The sequence below is a fragment of the Mus caroli genome, unplaced genomic scaffold (genome assembly GCF_978045245.1).
Source record: "Mus caroli unplaced genomic scaffold, Mus_caroli_1 scaffold_2, whole genome shotgun sequence".
Classification (NCBI taxonomy): Eukaryota; Metazoa; Chordata; class Mammalia; order Rodentia; family Muridae; genus Mus; species Mus caroli.
The window spans coordinates 95,703,890-95,727,291 of record NW_028227257.1 but is presented as its reverse complement, the minus strand read 5'-3'; the positions used below and the strand labels follow the sequence as shown (position 1 = coordinate 95,727,291).

The 23,402-nt window shown below is 41.2% G+C and overlaps 1 protein-coding gene and 1 pseudogene across 2 annotated transcripts in view; one reads left to right on the top strand and one right to left on the bottom strand.

Annotated features, from left to right (window-relative positions):
• The window catches only part of Zdhhc5 (zDHHC palmitoyltransferase 5), a 28,635-nt gene that overhangs the window by 1,609 nt on the left and 3,624 nt on the right, over positions 1–23,402 (bottom strand). For both annotated transcript variants that reach the window (XM_021154618.3, XM_029471468.2), the window contains exons 2-11: positions 22,049–23,211; positions 13,795–13,916; positions 7,471–7,628; positions 5,632–5,804; positions 5,377–5,479; positions 4,226–4,317; positions 3,190–3,322; positions 2,568–2,691; positions 1,397–1,509; positions 121–980 (exon numbers count right to left, since the gene is read on the bottom strand). In XM_021154618.3, the coding sequence (XP_021010277.1) occupies positions 121–980; positions 1,397–1,509; positions 2,568–2,691; positions 3,190–3,322; positions 4,226–4,317; positions 5,377–5,479; positions 5,632–5,804; positions 7,471–7,628; positions 13,795–13,916; positions 22,049–22,152 (1,982 nt within the window). In that variant the 5' untranslated portion in view covers positions 22,153–23,211. The remainder of the gene's footprint in view (positions 1–120; positions 981–1,396; positions 1,510–2,567; positions 2,692–3,189; positions 3,323–4,225; positions 4,318–5,376; positions 5,480–5,631; positions 5,805–7,470; positions 7,629–13,794; positions 13,917–22,048; positions 23,212–23,402) is intronic.
• On the top strand, positions 14,722–14,822 carry LOC147005880 (U6 spliceosomal RNA; annotated as a pseudogene).

Sequence of the window (23,402 nt, the reverse complement as noted above, 5' to 3'; positions counted from 1 at the left end):
AATCAAATGTGAGAAGAGCTCTCAGAATCCCAAGTCTACCTATACTAGAATCACATACAGCCAAAGGCCTGATGCCTTCACTTACTAAGCTGAATGAAGGAGGATAAGAAAAATACTTACTTGGGTGTCAGTAATGGCTGCAATGCTACTTCCTCTGTCTCTGAGACACCAGCTGGGGCTTTTTGGCTGCTATAGGATATTGATCGGCCCAGGTAGGGGGCAGTTGTGCCTGGTTCAGGGGACCCTAGTCCCCGGCTTCTTAGCCCATCTGGTTTGCCAAAACGGGGGACAGCTGGGCGTCCCAGTGGAGTCTTGCTCAAGGGTGATCTCTTGGAATCATCTGAGGAGGAACTAGTACGGGGGGCATGGCCTGAGCCTGGTGTTGACTGAATGCCTGAGTCTCCCAAGCCTGGTTCTTCCTCACGGCCTGCAAGTGGAGGTGACTGTCGTAGCAGCTTCTCTCGTTCCTGGAGGGAGGCCACAATGTGGCGAGACAGATTGTCATAACGGACTGGTGAGGGCTCTCGGTGTGGTGGGCCAGTTGGCAGCAAACGTGGATGCCTCTCGGCTTCCCGTTGCTGGGCCAGCCGGGCTGACAGGAAGGGAGAGGTGTAGCCTAAAGGTGGGTCTGGCTCAGGCCCTGCCTGTACTGACTCAAAATCAGGGCTGTCTGAAGGAGTGAGTAGGCTGTCATAAGATAGACTTCCATTGCGTGTCTGATTGGCCAGGCTCTTATAGGAGGTGGAGGTGGTGCCCTCTGAACGAATGGACTGCAACTGGCCCAGCTCAAAGCCCGTGCCCTGAGCTGACTTGAGGCTGGAGGAACGTGAGCCACTGGACAATGGATCAAAATGAAAGCTTTTGCCAAAAGTGGGAGACCGGAAGCTCTCTGGCTCCAAGCTGGGTTCTGAGCGGTAGCTGGGATGGCGGCTGCTATCTGCAATTGAAGTTGGCTCCTTTAAGCTGTCTCCACGACTCAACTGTGGAAAAACAGTAAAACAGTCTTAGCAATCCTTTTGATAGCTGCCAGATACCAGAGCCCAAAGACCCACTGAAGAACAGAATTACATGCCAGTAGTATACTTCAAACTTGGTCATCATATGGTTTGCCCTTAAGGAAAAGCTGTGACTTGGAACAAATACCTCATTTTAAGATGCAAGAAATGAGGCTTACAGAAACTAAGTAACTTGGCAGAGGTCGTTTCTCAAATCAGATCTGACACTAATTAGTGGTTTTATCTAGTATGTATCATTGCTCCTTTTTTGATGAAAAACACAAGAAAAATTCAACTCCACTAGTGCCAATAATCAGTAAATCCCCTTAGCTTTTATGTTCCCTCCTCCTTTCCTCCAGAACTAACATAGGTTATGACCCCACTTCTTAGAAACACAGTACCTTGGCGCTGGAAGAATGAGGCATGGCGGCTGATGTGCTACTGCTGCTGTAACCTGGTCGATACTTGTACATGGTAGGTGTAGGGGGACTGTCCTTGCCCAAGAGACTGCTATCTACAGGGGAAACCCAGAGAGAACTACTTTTAGTAAAGTTAATTCTTTTAACCTTTATAGGGTTTCTCAAAGTATAGGGAAAGGACAAGGTAGAATCAAAGTCAAGGGAACAAGATTGCTATAGTCTAAAGACTATAGTCCCAGCTACTCAGAAGGCTGAAGGAGGAGGACAAAGGCTGAGCAGACATACACATGCAAGCCAAACTCCCATATACATATGATAAAAATTAAAAAGCAGTGATCAGGCCAGTCATGGTAGAACATACCTTTAATTCCAGCACTCAGGAGGCAGGGGCAAGCAAGTCCCTCTGAGTTCAATGACAATCTGGTCTACATACTTTTTGTTTCTTTGTTTTGTTTCATTTTGTTTTTCCAGGAGGGTTTCTCTGGCCCCGTCTGTCCTAAAACTATGTAGACCAGGCTGGGGAGTGATTTATTATTATTTTATTTTATTTATTTTTGGTTTGTTAAGACAGGGTTCCTCTGTGTAGCCCTGGCTGTCCTGGAACTCACTCTGTAGACCAGGCTGACCTCGAACTCAGAAATCCGCCTGCCTCTGCCTCCCAAAAGCTGCCCAGCTTATTTTTTATTTTTTTAAGAGCAAAGATCTAACCTAGTTTCAGAATTTGTAGTGGCCAAATGCATTAAACATATCAAGAAATTCTCTGACTCATGCAAACTCTCAAAAAATAAAAGCAGCTTGCCATAAAAGCCTAAAGATCTGAGTTCAATTCCCAGAATCCATAGTGGAAGGAAAGAACCAATTCCTGGAGGTTGTCCTGTGATCTACTCACCACCACCACCACCAGCAGCCTAACACACACACTATCCACATACACAACCTAAGATTGTAAACAGTAATTCTCTGGAAAGTCCAAATCACTGTCTATTACTAACTGGCCTCCCTCCTTTTCTAGCTATTCAAAGAAAACTGCTGGGTGTTCTCAGCCATAATTCAACAATTACCTCCCAGCTGTTGCTCATTTTCTCCTCAGCTTACATGGTACCTCATTCTTGTCTTCTATCTCTAGGATCTCACAGGTCAAGGAAGCCCTTACCCTCATTAGTAGCCAGGCTGAGGTGTGTTCGAAGCCCTGTGTATCGGCTGAGGTCCGGCTTAGGAGGAGGTGGAGGTTCCGCATCTGCAGACTGGCTCTCTGTTATCTCTAGGCTTCCCTTAGACTAATAAATGAAGAAACAATCAGAGAGGGAAACTATTAAGGTAATATTAGATCGGCATAATGTAAGTACTGGGACAAGAGTCAGCTTGGGGATAATAAAGGACAAAAGTTGAGTGTCTATCATCTGAAAGATGTTATGTGTTATGAAGACATGGAAGAAAATGGCTCAGTGTCTATTGTCATTGAACTTGAAATCTAATGAGGAAGCCGGACGTGGTGGCGCACGCCTTTAATCCCAGCACTCGGGAGGCAGAGGCAGGCGGATTTCTGAGTTTGAGGCCAGCCTGGTCTACAAAGTGAGCTCCAGGACAGCCAGAGCTATAAAGAGAAACCCTGTCTCGAAAAACCAAAAAAAAAAAAAAAAAAAGAAATCTAATGAGGAAAATATCTGTATTTAAGTGACTTTAACACAAAGATGAACATTCAATGCAAGTTTTTATCTCGTTGCCATGGGTGAAATGCCCTGGGTTTACCTAGCTCTACTTTCCTATTTTCTCACCTTAGTCCTCCTCAATTCTCCCTGGATGCCATTATCCATGATCTTCACAGTTACCTGCCCATCTGACACTTCCGGTCGAAGGAAAGGAGGTCTGATGACAATTGTCTTCTCTTTCTTTGGTCTCCCCAAATACCTGTGAAGCAAGAGTGAGAAGGCTTTCACTTTTTTTTTTTTCTGATATTTTCTTTACATTTCAAATGTTATCCCCTTTCTCGGTTTCCCCTCAGGAACCCCCCCATCTCATCTCCCCTCCCCCTGCTTCCAGGTGTGTGTTCCCCCACCCACCCATGCAGTCCCACCTCCCGGCCCTTGAATTCCCCTTCACAGGACCAAGGGCCACTCCTCCCACTGAAGTCCAACAAGGCCATTCTCTGCTACATATGCAGCTGGACCAATGGGTCCCTCCATGTGTACTCTTTGGTTGGTGTTTTAGTCCCTGGGAGCTGGGGAGGGGGGACGACAGGGGGGGGGTCTAGTTGGTTGCTATTGTTTTTCTTCCTTCACTTACTATTACATTCAAAATTTCTACTTGCATACCATCTAGGAAGCATTGTGCATATGTAATAAGCAGTCATGGGCTGAAGTATATAGCTCAGTGATAAAGAACAAGACCCTCAGTTTAATCTTTAGCATCAAAAACCAGTCCTGGGGGCTGGTGAGATGGCTCAGCGGTTAAGAGCACCGACTGCTCTTCCAAAGGTCCTGAGTTCAAATCCCAGCAACCACATGGTGACTCACAACCATCCGTAACAAAAATCTGATGCCTTCTACTGGAGTGTCTGAAGACAGCTACAGTGTACACACATATAATAAATAAATAAATAAATCTTTAAAAAACAAAATAAAACAGTCCTTTCAGAATAGTGTACAAGTTAGTATTGAAGATCAGCGAGTCTCTTCCTTGTAGCACTTACTATTCTAAGAGCAAACCCTTCCTAAAAGGCCATTTTCCTTTAAACTTCCCTTAATCAGAACAAGCCCAAAGGAGACAAAAGTTTGACCAAGAATGAACACTAATCCAAGGGTGTGGGTATACCTGGGTGCTGGAGAACTGCAGAGGACACGGCTAACATTGTTACAGCAGCCATTGGTGAAGGGATTCACACCTCCCCGGAATTTACCTGTAACCTAGGAAATAGAACCCAGGTAGGTCAGACTTATGCCAAAGGACAAAGTGACTGTGCAGCCACTCTTTCAGGTAAAAAACTGATACTGGTGATGATAAGAATAGAGATTCTAGAGTGAGGATTCTTAGTTCAAATTCTAAGCCTACCTCATGGAAACCAAGCCCAGTATCAGTTTCCTGTATAACATGGGGTTAAGTACCTTTCTGAATATTGACTAAAATAATCCCCAGGTGGATTCCCTTATATAAATGGGCACAGTAACTCAAATAGCCTATGCACACTAATTCATCTTTCCATCATTATACCAATACTATACCTAATACAGCATGTTATATAAAGAATTGTTGTATTACTTACAGAACAATGCTAAGAAAAAGGATGTGTATACTCAGTACTGATGTGATTTTCCCTCCCCATCTATATTTGATTAAACCTAAAGAATCCACAGATAGGCTAACTACAAGACTAAGTAATTAACATTAGCTACTATTATGTGCACAAAAATAATCTTTAAGCAGTACTATGTATTTCCTAAAGTCTGTCCCAATTAACTTCTATAAATTTGCAGACTAAATATTTGTTAAAAGAATTATAACAAGACCATTTCTTTTTTTTTTTTTTTTTTTTTGGTTTTTCGAGACAGGGTTTCTCTGTGTAGCCCTGGCTGTCCTGGCACTCACTTTGTAGACCAGGCTGGCCTCGAACTCAGAAATTCGCCTGCCTCTGCCTCCCGAGTGCTGGGATTAAAGGCGTGCGCCACCACGCCCGGCCAAGACCATTTCTTAAGGTAATTTTTCTGACTGTTTTGGGACAGGGTCCAAGTAGATCAATCCTATTACCTCAGCCTCCTAAGTAAGATTACAGATCTATACCACCATTTCCAGCTTTAATTCTACTTATTGAGGACTTAGGCCTACTTCATTCACTTTCCCCACTACAGTTAATATCTCTACATCATCACATTAAGTATTTGCTGGCATTCTATTTGTGAAAGTGTCATGTTCTTCTGTAGTAGGGGCTTAAGACATGCCCTATTCAGTCTCCTGCCAGTTTTCCTTACCTGTTCATTGGTTGTGCGTCCCCTAGCCACCAGCACCACATGAAATCCTGTGAGGCCAGCTACAGGGATGAAAAATAAGCCAGCCACACACATCACTGCCATGCTGATTCCAAGTGGTCAAGGAAAACAGAACAATATTATCTTGCTTTCCCCAGTTCTACTGTGACCACTTGCCCTTTACCTTTCCAGACTCAAGGATTCAACTTGCCCTCCAACCCCACCCCCATCCTACAAGCCAAAGGCATTCAAGGATACGTGACAGCAGTGCGGACCCCTGAGAGTTCCTCTATGTGATAGAGGACATAAAGGAGGCCAAAGCCAAACACACCCATGATGTGAGCTGTCAGGGAAAGGAGGAAAAGGAAGAAGTATCTGTAGTTCCTGCGACCAATACAGTTGTTTACCCAAGGGCAGTGATGGTCAAATTCCTAGGAGCAAAAAGATAATAAAAGGCATCCTTAAAACAGCACTAGGGTTAGCCAGATGGTTCACTAGATAAAGGTATCTGCCACCAAGCCTGACAACCTGGGTTCAATCCCTGGGACTTCTCACTTAACAGGTATACATGCGCATCCATCCACCTGTCCACCCCTCGCCCCCTACTATCCCACATACATAAAAAAAAAATAAAACAAAGAAAAAACAACCCCCACCAAAAAAAAGCAGTATTAGATCTCTTTTGTTGATAAGAGGATTTAAATTACAGAACTTAAGTTTTACTTTTAGTTTTTTATGATCATTTAGTTACAAAAATTTGAAAAAATTTTAAAACAAATTTTAAAAAATTCAAAGCAGTTTCTCTTTGCTCTGTGTTAACTGAAGGACCTTCTGCGGGTTGGCCAAAAGCCAAATTCTCAAAATGATCTAAAGTTTGGCATGGTGCTACAGCCTACAACTCCAGTACTCGGGACATAGGAATATGGCTACAAAAGTTAAGAGGCCAGCCTGGTCTACATAATCTAAGCAATCAAAAAGACAAATGTTGATAAACACTCAAGATTTATGGGAATAAAAAGAAAACAACACAGAAGGGTAGATACAAAAATGGAACTAAACACGAGGCCATGCTTTTTGTACAAGAGATAGCACTAAGTAACCACAGTATGGATGGCTGAGACTGAATCTTGGGGTCAGGAAAGCTGTTATTAGAGCTAAGGCTTCATTGTGTAATAACAGAGCTCATGCTCTGGCTCTTATTGCTTCACTCCAAATGCCATTGGATTCCGTTGGACCATGTACATTAGGCAGCTCAGCAGGACTGCACGTCAGGAATCTGCTCTAGGAGCTACAGAGATTGCTTGGTGATTAAGGTGTGTGCGCTGTTCTTTTTTTTTTTTTGGTTTTTCGAGACAGGGTTTCTCTGTGTAGCCCTGGCTGTCCTGGCACTCACTTTGTAGACCAGGCTGGCCTCGAACTCAGAAATCCGCCTGCCTCTGCCTCCCGAGTGCTGGGATTAAAATAAAGGCGTGCGCCACCACGCCCGGCGTGTGCACTGTTCTTACAAAGGAATCTGAAATCGGTTCACAGCCTGTACATCAGTCAGCTTACAACTTCCTAGCCCCTGGCTTCCTCTGTCACCAGCACTTCATGTGCAAATACCCACAAATACATATAATTAAAAAAAAAATAAATCTTTGTTTAAAAAAAAATATTATAGGGGGTGCAAGATGGCCAAGTGCTTAAGAGCTCTTACTGCTCTTTAAGACCTGGGTTCTGGTCCCAGCATCCACATGGTGGCTCAGAGCCAACTATCAGTACCTTTAGTTCCAAGGGATCTAATGCCACCTTCTGGCCTCCTTAGGCACCAGGTACACACAAAAATAAAAAACAAAACTTTTTCAAATTTATTTTTTAAGAGAGAGCTGGAGAGCTGTTCTAGAGGACTCGGGCTCAATGTCCCACATGGAGGCTCACAGCTGTCTGTGAGGTCCACTCCTAGTCTCCAAATGCACACAGTGCACAGATATACATGTAGTCAAAAACATCCATGTAAGTCAATAAAAGAATAAAAACCTTAATTGAAAAAGTACCTACCACACAGTAAGGAGGAAGACAACTTAGTATAAACAAGTCTCACCCACCCAGTGTTCTTACCTCCACACAGTTGTCACAGACACTGCAGTGGGAGCATCTAGGAGGACGGTAAAAGCGGCAGGTGGCACACCATTTCATTCGCACCTGGATACCCTTGATCTCCACTGTTTTGTAAAGGGGAGCTCGGAAATCATCTTCTTTGTCTTCATCTTCTTCGGCTAGAAAAGAAAAAATTTAAAAACAACTATGCCCAAACTATCGAGTATTAAGAACATAGGATATTCAAAACATAGCTCTTTAAAACTTGTTAGTGTGTGTGTGTATGTGTATTTGTGTGTGTCTGTATAGGCGTGTGTGTGTATGTGTGTATGCCAGAAGAGGGTGTTGGATCCCCTGGTAGTGCTGGAGTTATAGGCAGCTGTGAGCTGTGAATCGAACTCAGGTTCTCTGCTATCTGCACCAAACCAGAGTTTCTTAAGTACCTCAAAATAATGTTGTATTTTACAAACCCACAGCTCACATCATACTACATGGTTAAGAACAAAAGTTTTTCCCCTCATATCAGGAATAGTAAGAATATATATTCTTAATTAAAAATGTATTAATTTAGTCATTAGTCTGTGTATATGTGTGAGCACGTGTGTGTGGAGTTCAGAGGACAACCTTCAGGAGTCAGTTCTCTTTTGAACTCACATTTATTTTCATTTTATGTACACAAGTGTTCACCCACAAGTATGTATATACACCACATGCAAGCAAGAAGTACCCGGAAGCTAGAAGATGGCATCAGACCCCCTAGAAATAGAGTTACAGACTTATGAGCCACCATGTCAGTGATAGGGATAAAACCTCTGGCCTCATTAAAAATAACAGCCTGTGTTCTTAACTCCGTAACTTCTCCAGTCCAAATAAATAAATCTTAAAAAAATAAAAATAAAAAAAGAGCAATCTGTTAATGGATGCTGGTAACTTTCCCCAATTCCCCCTACTTTCACAGTGATGCTGGCTTATAGCGAACACTGATGATCTTGTAAAAATGCATTAATATTTATTTAACTTACTTTTGCCTTTATCTACATATGTATTAAAATTCAACAAAATTGTATTTAGGGCTGGTGAGATAGTAAAGGCACTAGCTGCCATGACTAACAACCTGAGTTTGATTCCTGAGGCTCATGAGGTGTAAGGAGAAAATCGACTCCATGTGTGCAACATAAAATGCACCCAATACACACATACAAAATAAATGACATACATATATACTCACAAAATTTAAATAAATAAAAACCAGTTTTTGTTAAGTTCTTCCCCCCCAACAAAACAGTGTTTCTCTGTGCAACATTCCTCAATATAGCTATGGCGGTCCTGGAACTCACTTTATAGACTAGGCCTGCCTCAAACTCAGAGAAATCGCCCTGCCTCTGACTCCACTGAGTGCTATGATTAAAAGCATGTGTCACTACACCACCCACTCTGGAATTAAATCTTTAAAATTTACAGGGCTGGGTTTGGTGGCACACGCCTTTAATCCCAGCACTTGGGAGGCAGAGGCAGGCGGATTTCTGAGTTCGAGGCCAGCCTGGTCTACAAAGTGAGTTCCAGGACAGCCAGGGCTATACAGAGAAACCCTGTCTCGAAAAACCAAAAAAAAAAAAAATTTACATTTAAATAAAAAATTAGTTTTTAAAGATGTGGCAGAAATCCACAATCTAATGAGTATGAGAAACTGGGAACTAATAACTAATACTATGAGATCAACTCTACATCCACTATGGGAACATGGATGAGGAAAAAGTTTATTCTACACTGGGAAATAGGGTTCAAAAGAAAGGTACTCCAAAAGTGATATACATGCTGATTTTCCTGTGTTTACATACTGTGAATCTATCTTAAAAGATAATTTACATATCAAAATGCATAATTACCCCCCCAACAAACAAATCTCTTGCTCCAAAGAGTCTGCTCTTTTAATTCCCTTTTCCCCCATTCTGTTACTCAAACTCCAATTTGCCACTGCCCCAAGTTTTTCAACTACCAGAAATTATCCCATTTTGAAACAAAGAATATTACTTTCCCCCTCATATGCAGTAGGCAATTTTTACTTTTATAATTAATCTAGAAAAAATATGAGAAAGAAAAATAAGTGATAATACAGTCATCAAAAATGAAGTTTACAGCCAAGCATAGTGACAAACATCTTTAATCTCAGAAGCATGTAGATCTCTTGTGCACTATGCACAAGACTTTGGGTTCAATCCCCAGACTGGAAGAAAATAGACATCTTATTACTTCTGTAGATACATACTAGATCTAAATAAACCTAAATAGTGACATATATAAAATTATGGTTTGTTTTTCACATATGGTCTTACTACTAGCTGTGGTTCGCCTGACAACCACATAAATCTGCCAGCCTCCGTCTCTCAAGAGCTGTGACCAGAGATACACAATCATGCCCAGGTCATATGTAAAATCTTCAGGGATGTAGCTCTGTTACTGTCTAACATGTGCAATTCCCTACGTTTAATCCTCAGCAATGTAAGAAAACAAAACAAAAAGTTCTTCAAAATAAAGGGAGTATACCATAATATAAGAGTTCTCTCCGCCGAGCAGTGGTAGTGCATGCCTTTAATCCCAGCACTCGGGAGGCAGAGGCAGGCGGATTTCTGAGTTCAAGGCCAGCCTGGTCTACAGAGTGAGTTCCAGGACGGCCAGGACTACACAGAGAAACCCTGTCACAAAAACCACATTAAATAGAAGGGAAAAAAATTAATTAAAGAAAGGAATCTCCCTGTTTCCTAGGCTGGCCTCAATCCTGGGCTCATACAACTGCCCTACCTCCATGTCATGCACCATCATCTTGGCTCAAAATCTCTATAATACACATCTTTTCAACAGGAAAGTCAAATGCTTGGTGTCTTAAAATTTCTGATTTTTCCACATTATCATCTATAGAACTCAACTTTAACAGCAATAATTATTCTTGTCACTTAACAACACACACACATATACCACACTCCCTTCTGAACTTAAGCTCTTTGAAAGTAATGACCTTAAAAACATTTTAAAAGCTGGGGAGCCGGGCATGGTGGCACACGCCTTTAATCCCAGCACTCGGAGGCAGGCCAAGGCAGGTGGATTTCTGAGTTCGAGGCCAGCCTGGTCTACAAAGTGAGTTCCAGGACAGCCAGGGCTATACAGAGAAACCCTGTCTCGAAAAAACCAAAAAAAAAAAAAAAAAAGCTGGGGAGTAGTGGTGTATACTTTTAATCCCAGCACTCAAGAGGCAGAAGCAGGTAGATTTCTGTGGAGTCCAAGGCTAGTTTGGTCTACAGAGCGAGTTCCCGGAACAGTCAGGATTACAAAGACACTCTGCCACAAAAAAATAAACAAGCAAACAAGAACAAAAAAATTAGGAAAAAAAATTACAAATGGTCATCACAGCTTTCCATATAGTAGGCTACTGAATACCTATAAATGAATATTAATAACTCACTAAAATATCCTTCCTTGGTTTTTGGGCCACAAAAACCTTCTCTCAGAGAAATCCCAAATGATCACTTAACACTGAAGCAGGCTTTCAGAGTACAGTGACAAGTCAGGAAAACCTAATTTCATGTGCTATCCCAAGTCCACTTAGAAAATCATCTTACACTTATGAGGAAAGTAGATGTCATTAGTAATAGCTTTTTGTTAGCTCATGGTCTCTCTACTTCTTCCTCATGACGGTTCTTATTCTAATTCCCTTTCCAAAGAGCCTACTCCCTCCATGAGCAGGACTTCCAATATGCATGAGAGACGGTCCCACTGCTCTAGAAGATTACTTTCAGCTTTTCCTGGTCTTCCATTCAGACTTCACATTCTTCTCTGGCTCAATCTCATGCTTCTGTCTTGTAAAAAGTTTGCTTCTCCATTAAAATATTATACCATCTTCTACCTTCTTTGCTTACTTTTTTTTTTTTAGGTTTTTAAGGCTTTTTGAGACAGGGTTTCTCTGTGTAGCCCTGGCTGTCCTGGAACTCACTTTGTAGACCAGGCTGGCCTCGAACTCAGAATTCCACCTGCCTCTGCCTCCCGAGTGCTGGGATTAAAGGTGTGCGCCACCATGCACGACCCTTTGCTTACTTCTTAAGAGGAAATCTAATACCTGCTGACTGCTTGCTCACTTTCCACTCACTGCCTGCAAACAGCTGTAATTCAGCTCTATCTTCTCCTTATAAATACATAAATACACTACTTAAACTATTATTAAGATAAAATTTTCAGCCAGATATAGTGGTTCACACTTGTAATTAGAGCACTCAAGAGGCTAATGCAGAATTCAAGGTCAACCTGGGCTAGAGTGAGAACCCTGTCTAGAAATAAAAATAATTTTTTAAGAAATGGATTCTAGCCAGGCGTGGTGGCGCACGCCTTTAATCCCAGCACTCGGGAGGCAGAGGCAGGCGGATTTCTGAGTTCGAGGCCAGCCTGGTCTACAAAGTGAGTTCCAGGACAGCCAGAGCTACACAGAGAAACCCTGTCTCGAAAAACCACAAAAAAAAAAAAAAAAAAAAAAAAGAAATGGATTCTTAGTAAGCAAAACAAAGGGTGACTTTTGAGTTACTATACTAGTAATAAGTCAGTTACTACATGAGATCTCCTTAGCTTTCTCTTTCCTTTCTCCTCCTTGTTCAATATCTCTTCAATGGCTAGTTCTCCTATACTCATATTAAAAGTAGCAGAACTGCCGGGCATGGTGGCGCACGCCTTTAATCCCAGCACTCGGGAGGCAGAGGCAGGCGGATTTCTGAGTTCGAGGCCAGCCTGGTCTACAAAGTGAGTTCCAGGACAGCCAGGGCTATACAGAGAAACCCTGTCTCGAAAAACCAAAAAAAAAAAAAAAAAAAAGTAGCAGAACTGACCATGTCTTACCTCATCTCTTTCCTAAGCTGACTCTTCTTTCTCTAGATAATCTTACTCTTGTTGTTTCAAATACCATAGCTGCATATTCCTAAAACAAAGTATTTAACTCCTACTATTCAACTGCCCACTGATTAACTGTACCAAGGAATAACTCAAATTCATTAGCTAGGTCTCGGAGTATAGTGCTTATCTAAGACCTGGATTCAATCCCTAGCATGGAGGAAAATAAATAAAAAAGCAAATATACAGCCTGTTTAACATTCAGTTTATAAAAATCAGCATCCAATTTATCTCCTAAGTTATGAACCTTGAAACTACACAATAAAACCATCGTCTCCTATCTAAGTGCTACGTAGACCTCACCTTGCTTAGCTTCTAGTTCAGACAAGATCAAGCATGTTCAGGGTGGTGTAGCAGCAGATTGTTTTACACTCTGCTCTGCTCCTTTAAGCTGTCATAAATGATTCTGTTGAATCTACTTCTGAAAAAGCTTTATTCTAGTCTTAAATTCAAATTTTCATCTAGTGTATATTACTGCCAAAGCCTATACACGGACTGAAAAATTATTTTTTGTAAATTTAAGACCTCTTAGGTATCAAAAGAAGTAGTATAATATATTTACCAGATGCTTGTTTAATTTAGCAAATGAAGTCCTTTATAACCTGGGTCTGGGTTTCTTTTCTGGTCTCACCATATACTACACTGGATAGTACTCCAGCCTTGATGATGCCATCCTTCCATAGGCACAAGCTTCTGTGTATACTTCCTTTGCCTGAAACTGCCCTCCAGTCTTCTACCTGGTAAAGTTTCTCACCTATTCTTAGCAGTACTTCACTAATGTCTCTGAGCAAATATAACTACACTCGTGTCTACTTCCTCATGAGAACCTTACTCATACTCACTTTCTCATTTGTACCTAATACCAGTGTACAAGATCTAAATAAATTTCTGAATACAAATAAAAGATTTGACCCAAAGAAGAAAACCAAAGCACAACCACTATTCAAGATGCTATTTACAACTGTTACCTGTTGAGAAAGGAAGAAAATCAGTTTCTCTAATGGAGTGACCCTGGGTATCGAGCCCAGAACAATAGTAGGCCAACACAAAGCAGATGCCAGTTTGTGTGCATACGTGTTAGTTTAATTTTGTTTTCATTTTCCTTTTTCCTTGTTTTGTTGTTGTTTGAGGAAAAGAACACGAAGTTGGGTAGGTACAGAGATAGGGAAAGATCTTATTGAAGAGCTGGGGGATGGGAAAGAATACACTCAAACTATAAAAAAAAAAAAACCTTAAATAATAATACAATTTAAATAATAAAAGTTTGATCCAAAATGATCCAAATTAACTAGATATTGTGATATATATTCTAGTAACAGTATCCAAGAATCCTACAAGCCCAAGATCAATTGTTATCTGCCCAAATAATTATTTTTAATGACAACAGGGAGCTTACATGAGAGTACTGAAAGATCTTACCTCGGGGAAAAATTCCTGGGTCCATAAAGGTGGCCATGCTAAAGTTGGCCAGCACAAAGAGAAACATAATTGCATTGTAAATGGGCACTGCAGGTGACACATTCAGGCTTAGTCCTGGACACCTGTAGACAATAAAGAAAATAAACTCCTTTGACACTAGCACAAATCTAAAGAGATTGAGCTTCTTACATATATGTAATTCTTAGGAGATGTACCTCTGATATCACAGATTACCTTTATCGTTCCTATCCATCAGTATCCCAGTTTCCCATAAAACTGTTCCGTTTACATCAGAATGAGATAATCTTGTATTAACCCCCTGCATCAAGGTCTGGTTCTTCAGAATCTTTACACAGCCTTATAATCAATGTATCCTTCTCTCTTTACAAACCAGAACCAAGAACTAGGCACTGACTAATGAGTATCAGCTACACTCCTGTCTCTGAAGCAACTTCAAAGTTTTTGGACCCATGTCTCACTGATGACCTGCTTAATAGCCCAAAGCATGAGGATGCTTCTCTAGTTTCCCTTCTGTCTTTACAGGTAGCTTTGAACCAATCTCAACTACTTTGGGTTTCTCCACTGTCACCTATCTAGAGACCAATTCTAATGGTTAAGAGTAAAAAATAAAAATAATTCTGGGCATGGTGGCACACACCTGTGGTCCTAGCACTCAGGAGGTTGAGGCAGGTGGATCTCTGAGTTTGAAGCCAGACTGTCTATGGAGTCAGTTCTAGGACAGCCAGGGCTACACAGAGAAACCATGTCTCAAAAAAAAAACCAAAATAATAATTCAGACAAGAATGTATATCAGAAGACAGAAATTAAGTCAGGCTCAGTAGTGCACACCTGTAACACTAATACTTAGAATTCGGAAAGTACAGTTGCCAGTTCAAGGTCTATGTAGGCTCATAGAAAAAAAAAACAATGCTCACTTTGACAGCACATATACTAAATTAGAATAATACAGATCATCATGGCCTCTATGAAAGGATGACATGTAAATCTGTAAAGCATTTCATAAAAAATATAGAACAAAGAACTAGATTTCTCGGGCTGGTGAGATGGCTCAGTGGGTAAGAGCACCCGACTGCTCTTCCGAAGGTCCAGAGTTCAAATCCCAGCAACCACATGGTGGCTCACAACCATCTGTAACGAGATCTGACTCCCTCTTCTGGAGTGTCTGAAGACAACTACAGTGTACTTACATATAATAAATAAATAAATCTTTAAAAAAAAAAAAAACTAGATTTCTCCTGACATCCAAAAATGGAGCAAAGAATGAGAAGAAAAGTTGAGACAGTTTCAGATGAAACAAATCCTAAATCCTATGGAAGGCTGGGTGGGAGGGGGCACTCATATCCAGTATTTGCAGCATTCAAAGCAAGAGACATGCTTTAGATACCTCTGACAGGGAAAACAATAAAGAGTGCTAATGTAAGTCTGACTTCAGGTTCTGTCAGAACCTAACTCTGAATAGAGAAGCTGTCCTCTCTTTTCCCAGGAACCAGTATTATCTCTTGTCTCAGCTCAGAAAGAATTTCCTCCTCACTATAAGACATCAGCTAAATACCCTAATCTGCTTTGTGTGGTTGAGAATGTAATCTCCAGAATAAGGACAGCATCTGCCCTTGTCCCCTTATACCCAGACAGTCAGAAGACAGGAAGAATGTAATGAAGGAAAAGATGGGACTAGGATAATAAGACAATACTGTAACTTACAACAGTCAAGAAAGGTGATCAGTTCCCTTTAAAGCAAACAACACAACTGTAAATAGTGACCGAGACAGTTTAGAAGCAGTGGACTTCTTAACTAGATATAAATAAACCAATGAGACACAAATCTCTGTCACCACTATCCAGGTTTTCAAAGTCAGCCATCCATTTAAAAATGTATAAATACAGCAGGGCAGTGGTGGAGCACGCCTTTAGTCCCAGCAATTGGGAGGCAGAGGCAGGCGGATTTCTGAGTTCAAGGCCAGTCAGGTCTACAGAGTGAGTTCCAGGACATCCAGAGCTATACAAAGAAATCCTGTCTTGAAAAACAACAACAACAAAAAAATGTATAAATACTACTAAATACTATTTATGTACCAGGCTTTGCAGCTAGTAAACATTAATAAACTCATTGCTTCTCTTTACTGGGCTATATGGAATTGGGAAACAAAATAATGACAGCTATCAAAGTAAAAACATCCCTTTAGCCACAATTCCACAGTATTATCACAGAAAGCCCCTTCCTCTGTGAGTGCTTCTACTCAGAAAAGATATTCTCAAGCCATGGCAGGAGCTGGGGTAGACCGTGGGAAGGTAGAGGCCCTGCAGAACCTACTTCCCTGGTTTCTCAGGAAGGAAGAGAAACTGAAAACCAATCATCCAGGTCAGAGCCCCTCCCTAGTACTTAGCTGTCCTTCAATTTCCGCCTGAGAAGAAGAGAAAGGGTGACTCACTTCACTCCTACAGCCTGGGAAGATAATTAGAAGGGAAAAATAAATCTTTAGACCACTTGTGATTTAAAGTTCTTAGAACTGGTCACTGTAGCCCCTCAACTCAGAGTCCAATCTAGGCCTTTTTTTTTTTTCTTATTATTTTCCTCCTCACACCCTCCCATTTGTTTTGTTTTTTTGAAAGAGGGTCTCTTTGTGTGGCGTATTTCTGCCTAGAACACTAAAATACTCTCACACTTTGGAACTTCTAATATTCCTGCCTGCTTCAGCCTTCTGGGTGATAGTATTACACACAGGTTGTGCCACCACACCTGGCTCAACTCCTGATCTTTTAGACCCCACCTTTTCTTCAGTGTCATTTCCAACAAAATAAATCACCCAACTCCTTGTGTATCCTGCCAGATTTTACCTTTAAGCCTCTGTCAGTATATTTCAGTGAAATACATAATAGTAAAATTGAGTTTATCTATTGTTAAAATAAAGACTGTCCCCACAGTGACAGAATGTCTAAGTGATTCAAATAATTCACCTTCTTCATGAACAGTATCTTCTAGACTGAGACTTGCAGCTTCTAGCTTTAGGACTCTAGCTGAAGGAGCAATTCACCTCAACAATCTGTGAGCAAAGCCTGTTTCAGCCACACCCTATGTTCCACTTGTCTTAAGGAAAAGCTTTCCTTGTTTTAGCACTCTGCTAGATTCTAAGATGACCACTCCAAGTAGCCTATTTGAATCGGTTGCCTTTGATAGAAAGAGATGTAGCCAGACCTAAGAGAAAAGTTAGGACTTGTCCTTAGCTCTGTAAGTAATAATCACAGAGCACAAGAAGTTTAGGGAGTGGCTGCAGCTCAGAAGCTGAGTCACTGATGGGATTCCCAGACATAAACCACCCCAGGTAGAACAGGTTCTTCTGCCCACCCATTCATTATGCCTATTTTCAATGCCAAGTAAAAGGGGAAGTGGGGGTTTCAATAGACACTCTCCTGAAATCTTGTTCCCTAACATTTCTAACACTTCCTACTACTTAAAAGAAAAAAAAGTTCAAATTCCTAGAAAGAAAAACTCAACCAATGAGTTTTAGATTCTAATTCTTCCTCAATTCACAGGAAACTCTTAAGCTTGCTACTTGTCACTTCAGTTGTATAATACACACATGAAAATAAAGAAGCATGTCTGAAAAGATGCTAAAATTCTTCTGTGGGGGAGAAGGCGGCAGGTCCTGTTCTTTGTTTGAAACAGGTTCTCATTATGTGGACCAGGTTGTTCTCTTACTCAAAGATCCATCTGATTGCCTCCCAAGTGCTGAGATTAAATGCATGTGCCATGCTTTGCTACTAGAATTCTTTTTAAATCAGCTTGTATCATACTGAGAATTCACCAGATATAAGACGCAAGAAAAATCTTCACTATCATCAATTATCATTCCAGCTCTTTCATCCTTGATCCCATCTCCCCTATGTGAGGTACTAGAGATTGAAGGACATTTAAATCTGAGGCAGTAAGCTCCTAAGGAACATGCCCATGCCCATGCCCTCCACCCAAGTCTAGCATACTGCTTGAGCATTTGTCTAGTTTCTTGATGAGACGGCTGGAATGAAAGCCCCGTTTCCAGCCTAGAAATTCATCAAGGAACAATTTCTTAAAGATTCCATGGAAAACAATGTGTCCTCTGAGAGATTCATAAGTTTTTCTTTACACTTGCTTCTTGTACTTCTATACCCTGTAATTTCCAGCATCTGAACCATGTGTGCTGTAGGATCTGGGCACTTTCCTGAATGAGGAAAACCACACGGGAAGGAAAGGAAGAGAAGAGGAGAGGAGAAGAGAAGAGAAGAGAAGAGAAGAGAAGAGAAGAGAAGAGAAGAGAAGAGAAGAGAAGAGAAGAGAAGAGAAGAGAAGAGAAGAGAAGAGAGCTCTACAGAGGTTGCCCAAAGAGTGGAAAAGACCTGAGGCAGAATCTCAAAGAAAGCAAGCAAGTTGGGCCACGGATAGGACACTGGAGAGGCCATCCGGATTACTAACTAACCTGCTTGCTTTTTTATTCTACCAAAAACAGAGATCTCCCTACCTCTTCTCCCCAACTTTAGAAATGGAAAATTGAGACTTTGTACTTGGGAACAGTATAGAGGAGATCAATTTAGTGATTCCCAATGATGTTGCCAGAAGCTCTGAGGTCTTAGGCACTCTGGGAAGCTGGACTTGTATAAATCTCATTTGAACCCTGGCATTCATTCTTAACTTTTGTTTTATGTATTAAGATTCCATGTAAGATACCATCTAGAAACGTTCACACAGCTGAAATAAAGTGCTCCAATTCAACTTCTTTATAAATAGAAGTGAAGAACTGAAGTCCAAAAACATTAACAGAGTACCAAACTCAGTCTCTTGACCTCAAAAGCCAGACATGGTGACACTCACCTTTAATTCCAATACTCACAAGCCAAAGGCAGGCAGATCTATCTCTATGAATCTGAGGTCAGCCTGGAATACATAATGAGTTCCAGGCTAAACAGCGCTACATAGTCAGACTGTCTTAAAATAACAAAACGCAGCCAGAGGTAGTGGCACACCTTTAATTCCAGCCCTTGGGAGGCAGAAGCAGGCGGATCTCTAAGTTAAAGGCCAGACTAGTCTATACAATGAGTTCCAGGACTGGCTCAGTGCTACATAGAGAAACCCTGTCTCAAAACAGCAAACAAAAAAAGTATTAAACTAACACAGATGGAACCCAAATACAAATTCTATTATGTAATCAGGAAGATGCAAGTTTACTTAAACAGATATTCTCCTACCCAAACAGTGAAGACAGAAATGAATTAAGACACAGGATGCTCCCAGCTCCTGCCTGACTTTAGTACTGAACAAATGAAGTCAATGAGGAGGAGGAGCTGCTCTAGGGAGAACCTCAACTACTCTTTGCAGACTTCTCTGGGGCAGAAAAGCATCATTATTTCTTTGATGACCAGACCTAACTGGTAATTTCTGTTCATAGCTTTCCCTACTTAACAAAGAAGCATGGAGGGTAAATTGCTCCTAATTAGTTGAAGCCTACATGCCTCCACTAATTACGTCTGCCAGCTGAAAGGAACTCTTCCTCCTGTTCCCAGTCCTCCAGGTCCCAAAGTAATTATCACCTGGGACCTAGACTGATGTAAGAGCCACTTGTAACCTAGTGAAAAGAACAGGAGGGTGACAGAGCAGTTACAGATTTATGGCCCCACATTAGAAGTGAGTTCAAAAAGAGCCTTCTTTATTTCTTCATTTGAAACCATGAATTCTTTCACATGGTTTCCATCAAACTGCATCTCAAAAGGGAGGAATACACAGAAGAACCATTCTTGAGAGCAGTGGTGCCTCAGCCCAGAAGGATGCTTATTTAGGAGACACTCCAGGCAGATGGAAAAGACAAAGCTCAAGGCTCTCAGAGGAAGCAAGAGCTAGGTGATGGGGTCAGAGACTGCTCAGTGTTTAAGGGCTGTTGTTCTTCCATATGATATCCTTCTATAACTCCAGTTTCAAGGTACCCAATACCCTTCCTGGCTGCTGAGGGCACCAAAAAGTGTGATAAAGTAAAAACAACAAAGTGCTTATGACTGACTCCACAGGGTGGACAAGTGAGACTTTGGTAAGAAAAGGGAGCCCAGACATTGATTCTGTGGAAACTTAATGATGGTGAAATTTCACCTATGATTTTAGGCTCTCCTAAATTTGAATTACAAGCAGAAATTCCAAATAGAATCCATTTTTCCCCAGGCTAAGGATGTAGTTTTATGTTAAAAAATAGTCAGCCGGGCATGGTGGCGCACGCCTTTAATCCCAGCACTCGGGAGGCAGAGGCAGGCGGATTTCTGAGTTCGAGGCCAGCCTGGTCTACAAAGTGAGCTCCAGGACAGCCAGAGCTATAAAGAGAAACCCTGTCTCGAAAACAAAAAAAAACCAAAAAAAAAAAAAAACCAAAAAAAAAAAAAAATAGTCACCTTGCATGCACAAGACCCCAGAGTCAATCCCTTGCACCACAAAAACAAAACCAAACTTTCTGCTGCAGCTGATACAAGAGAAACCTGACTCAACTGGGAGCAAAGAATAAAAAAGTAGTAGAAACAGCTTCAACTATCAGTAAGACAATGCCTGTCAAGACAATTCTTTTGTGGGCAAACTGGTATAACAAGCCAAGCACTTCAGTGGTTCCAGATTAACAAATTAAAATACACGGATTCTGCATGCTCGATCTCAGCAACAGTTTGGAAGAAACCACTTACTGCCTGAACACTTTAGCTACCACAAGAGCTTGACTCCCAAAGGAAAACAGACATTCCCAACAGGTATATCTAAAGGTATTACCCTGATCCAGTTATACACCTCTCTTGACCCAGCACACTACTAAAGCACAAAGATTGAAATATCCCTTGGTTACGTTTTTGATTTTGCTTACACATAAACAGCAAAACTCAAAACATGTTGACACTGAAGAAGCACTCCTCCCATTGCTATCTGACATATCAAGAGCAGAAAATGAGTTACACAGGTGACAAGAGAATGAAGATCTTAGTTCCCGGATCACTCCAAGAGGTGCAACTGGAATGCTAACTCAATGACTCAACAGTATAAAGCTCAGAAGGCTGGTACAGATTCATTATAAACTGCTAACAGAAAAGACATTAGGTGGCCACATTGGGGACAAAAGGGGAAAAATCAGTCTCCTCCAGTAAAACAAATATGAACAAAGTCTCAAGATCCTAACTAGGAAGGCTGCAGATCCTAGACTCTAAGTAGGAATCTCTGAATGCCAACCACTTTTCCCATTAGAATTAATGAGTACAAGAACTCCCACTCCTTTTAGTGGGAACTAATGCAAATGACTCTTCTAGTATTTTCTTCCCAAATAAAACTTCTTTCCCAGGAGCCTTTACTTCTCCAGACCTTAGCTCTTACAAGTATAGCAAAAGCATGTAGGCAACACTAAAAATCAACACTGTCTCATTAGTATATCTTAAGTAAATCCCCACAGCGCTCAGAAGGCTAAGGCAGGAAGATCTTGAACTTAAGACCAGCCTAGGCTACATATCAAGAGTCTGTCTCAAAATTCTCAAATCTCAAAACCAATTTTGGCAAAGAAAGGTAAAAAACATATATATATACAATCCAAGAATTCAGGAGGCAGAGGGAAAATTAACACAAACGAGGCCAACCTGGTCTACTTATGGAATGCCAGGCCAGCATGGGCAACATAGTGATACTGTGTCTCAAAACAAAAACAGACAACAACAACACCTCTCTTAAGTACTTAGCTTTTACAATTCTAGTCTATGTCTCAGACATGCCAGATGTGATTGCTATTTGAAAAGACTTAAAAGTCAGCACAGCCTGGTGGTGCAAGCCTTTGATCTCAGCACTTGAGAGGCAGAGGCAGGCGGATTAAGTGAGTTAAAGGATAGCCTGGTCTACATAGCAAGTTCTAGGACAGCCAGGGCTCTGAAGAGGTTCTGTCTCAAAAATAAAAAACCAACAAAGCAAATAAAAAAACAAAAACAACAAAAAGATTTAAGTCAATTCTAGTTCTCTTTTGTCATTTAAATTTCTTGAAGCCTGTGTTTTCCTACTTCCTTCCTAGTTTAGTATCACCTATGATGAAACTAGATAGGAAAACATGAAGACATCTATGAGTCCAAAAGACAGGAAGTAGAGGAAACTAACAGAGAAAGGTCAGGTAACTAATTGACCTTCCAAATAACTGACACTAAAGAAATAGTCTTCACTTTCCATGGCGTGACCCTCCCACCGTCAAATGCCACCTTGGAGAAAACTCACGTAAAGGCAAAGAAGAGTGTTGTAGCTCCCACTAGAAATATGGCGGCTGCTGAGACCGGTACATACTTGCTGGGTTTGAACCTCTTTCCAGACTCTGCGGGCATGTTGGAGCTCTGATGAAAGATGTGCCCTGCCGCATAGCCCAGGCCCACACAGCGGCAGAACAGACAAGAAAATGGGATGAGGGAAACAGAGAGGAAAGAAACTGGGGAAAACAGAAAATGTATAATTATCACCCTTCCCCCTCCCAAATAAAAATGAAGGTCAAAAGATCTCAAATGAAGGAAAGCACATGGGAGGGGGAAAGGTGATTTCAACTGATTAAAAACCACCTCCCCAGAATAGAGCAGAAAAGGAGATTAAGAAACACAACTTGTACAGTTTAAAACGTGAAGACAAACAGTAGGCTGTATGCATGCAAACAGTTGCAGGTGGAAAACATGCAGAGTCAGGCAGATCAAGGTATAGCTCATGGATGAAGGCAGGTCTTCAAAAGGGAGGAAAGAAGTATCAGGGGGTGGGGAGGGCAGGAAGCTTTAACTCTTCTGAGGAGATACAAGAGCCCCTCCACAACACCACACTATGAGCAGCACCTAAAAGGTGTGCCCTGGGTTTCTATTTTAATCCAAGAAGGAACTTGGGGTCTCTTCCAGCTTAAAGAGAAGCTGATTTATTTTAACTGCAGTCCTCGTCCCTTTCCGGCCGTCTTCTCAATGCCACCACTCTCACACCTTAACTTCACCAGGGCTGGTCAGCTGGCAATGGTGATTTAATTGTATTTCTTTCTCTCTTGATGGACAAAGTTGGACAACAGCTTTTACAGGGTTGAGTTGTAAATCCTTTTCTTTGAATGGGGAGAAAAAAAACAGACAGCAGTATTGCCGGTTTTCAATCTCTTCTTGTTATTCCCAAGCCTTTTAAGGGCTCTGTTTCCCATAAAGTTCACGAAAAACTAAAAGGAAATTTAAAATCCTTGAAGAAGCCATGTCCTTTTCAATAAGCAGAATAAGATGAAGTTGATTTCACCTGATGACAGTTTAAAAGATTACTGTAGATAAAGTTCCAAAGATGTCCCTGTTTCCAGGTTAGTCACTGTCTCTGATCTTTTGTCTTCAATCTTGGGCTTCCTGGATGCAGAGTTCAAATGGGATATGGTGCTTTACCTGGGGAAAACCAAATTATCTTTATCAAAAAGATGCTTTCATGGTATTTCTTAAGAACACCAAGGCTAAAAAACTCTACAGGTCACTGTTACAAAGTGCTTTTTGAAAGAAAGACTATTTTCCAATTCATTTCTATGTATGTGATAATAAACTCTAAATGGAGTGGAAAATACATTCCGAGTCCTTCATCT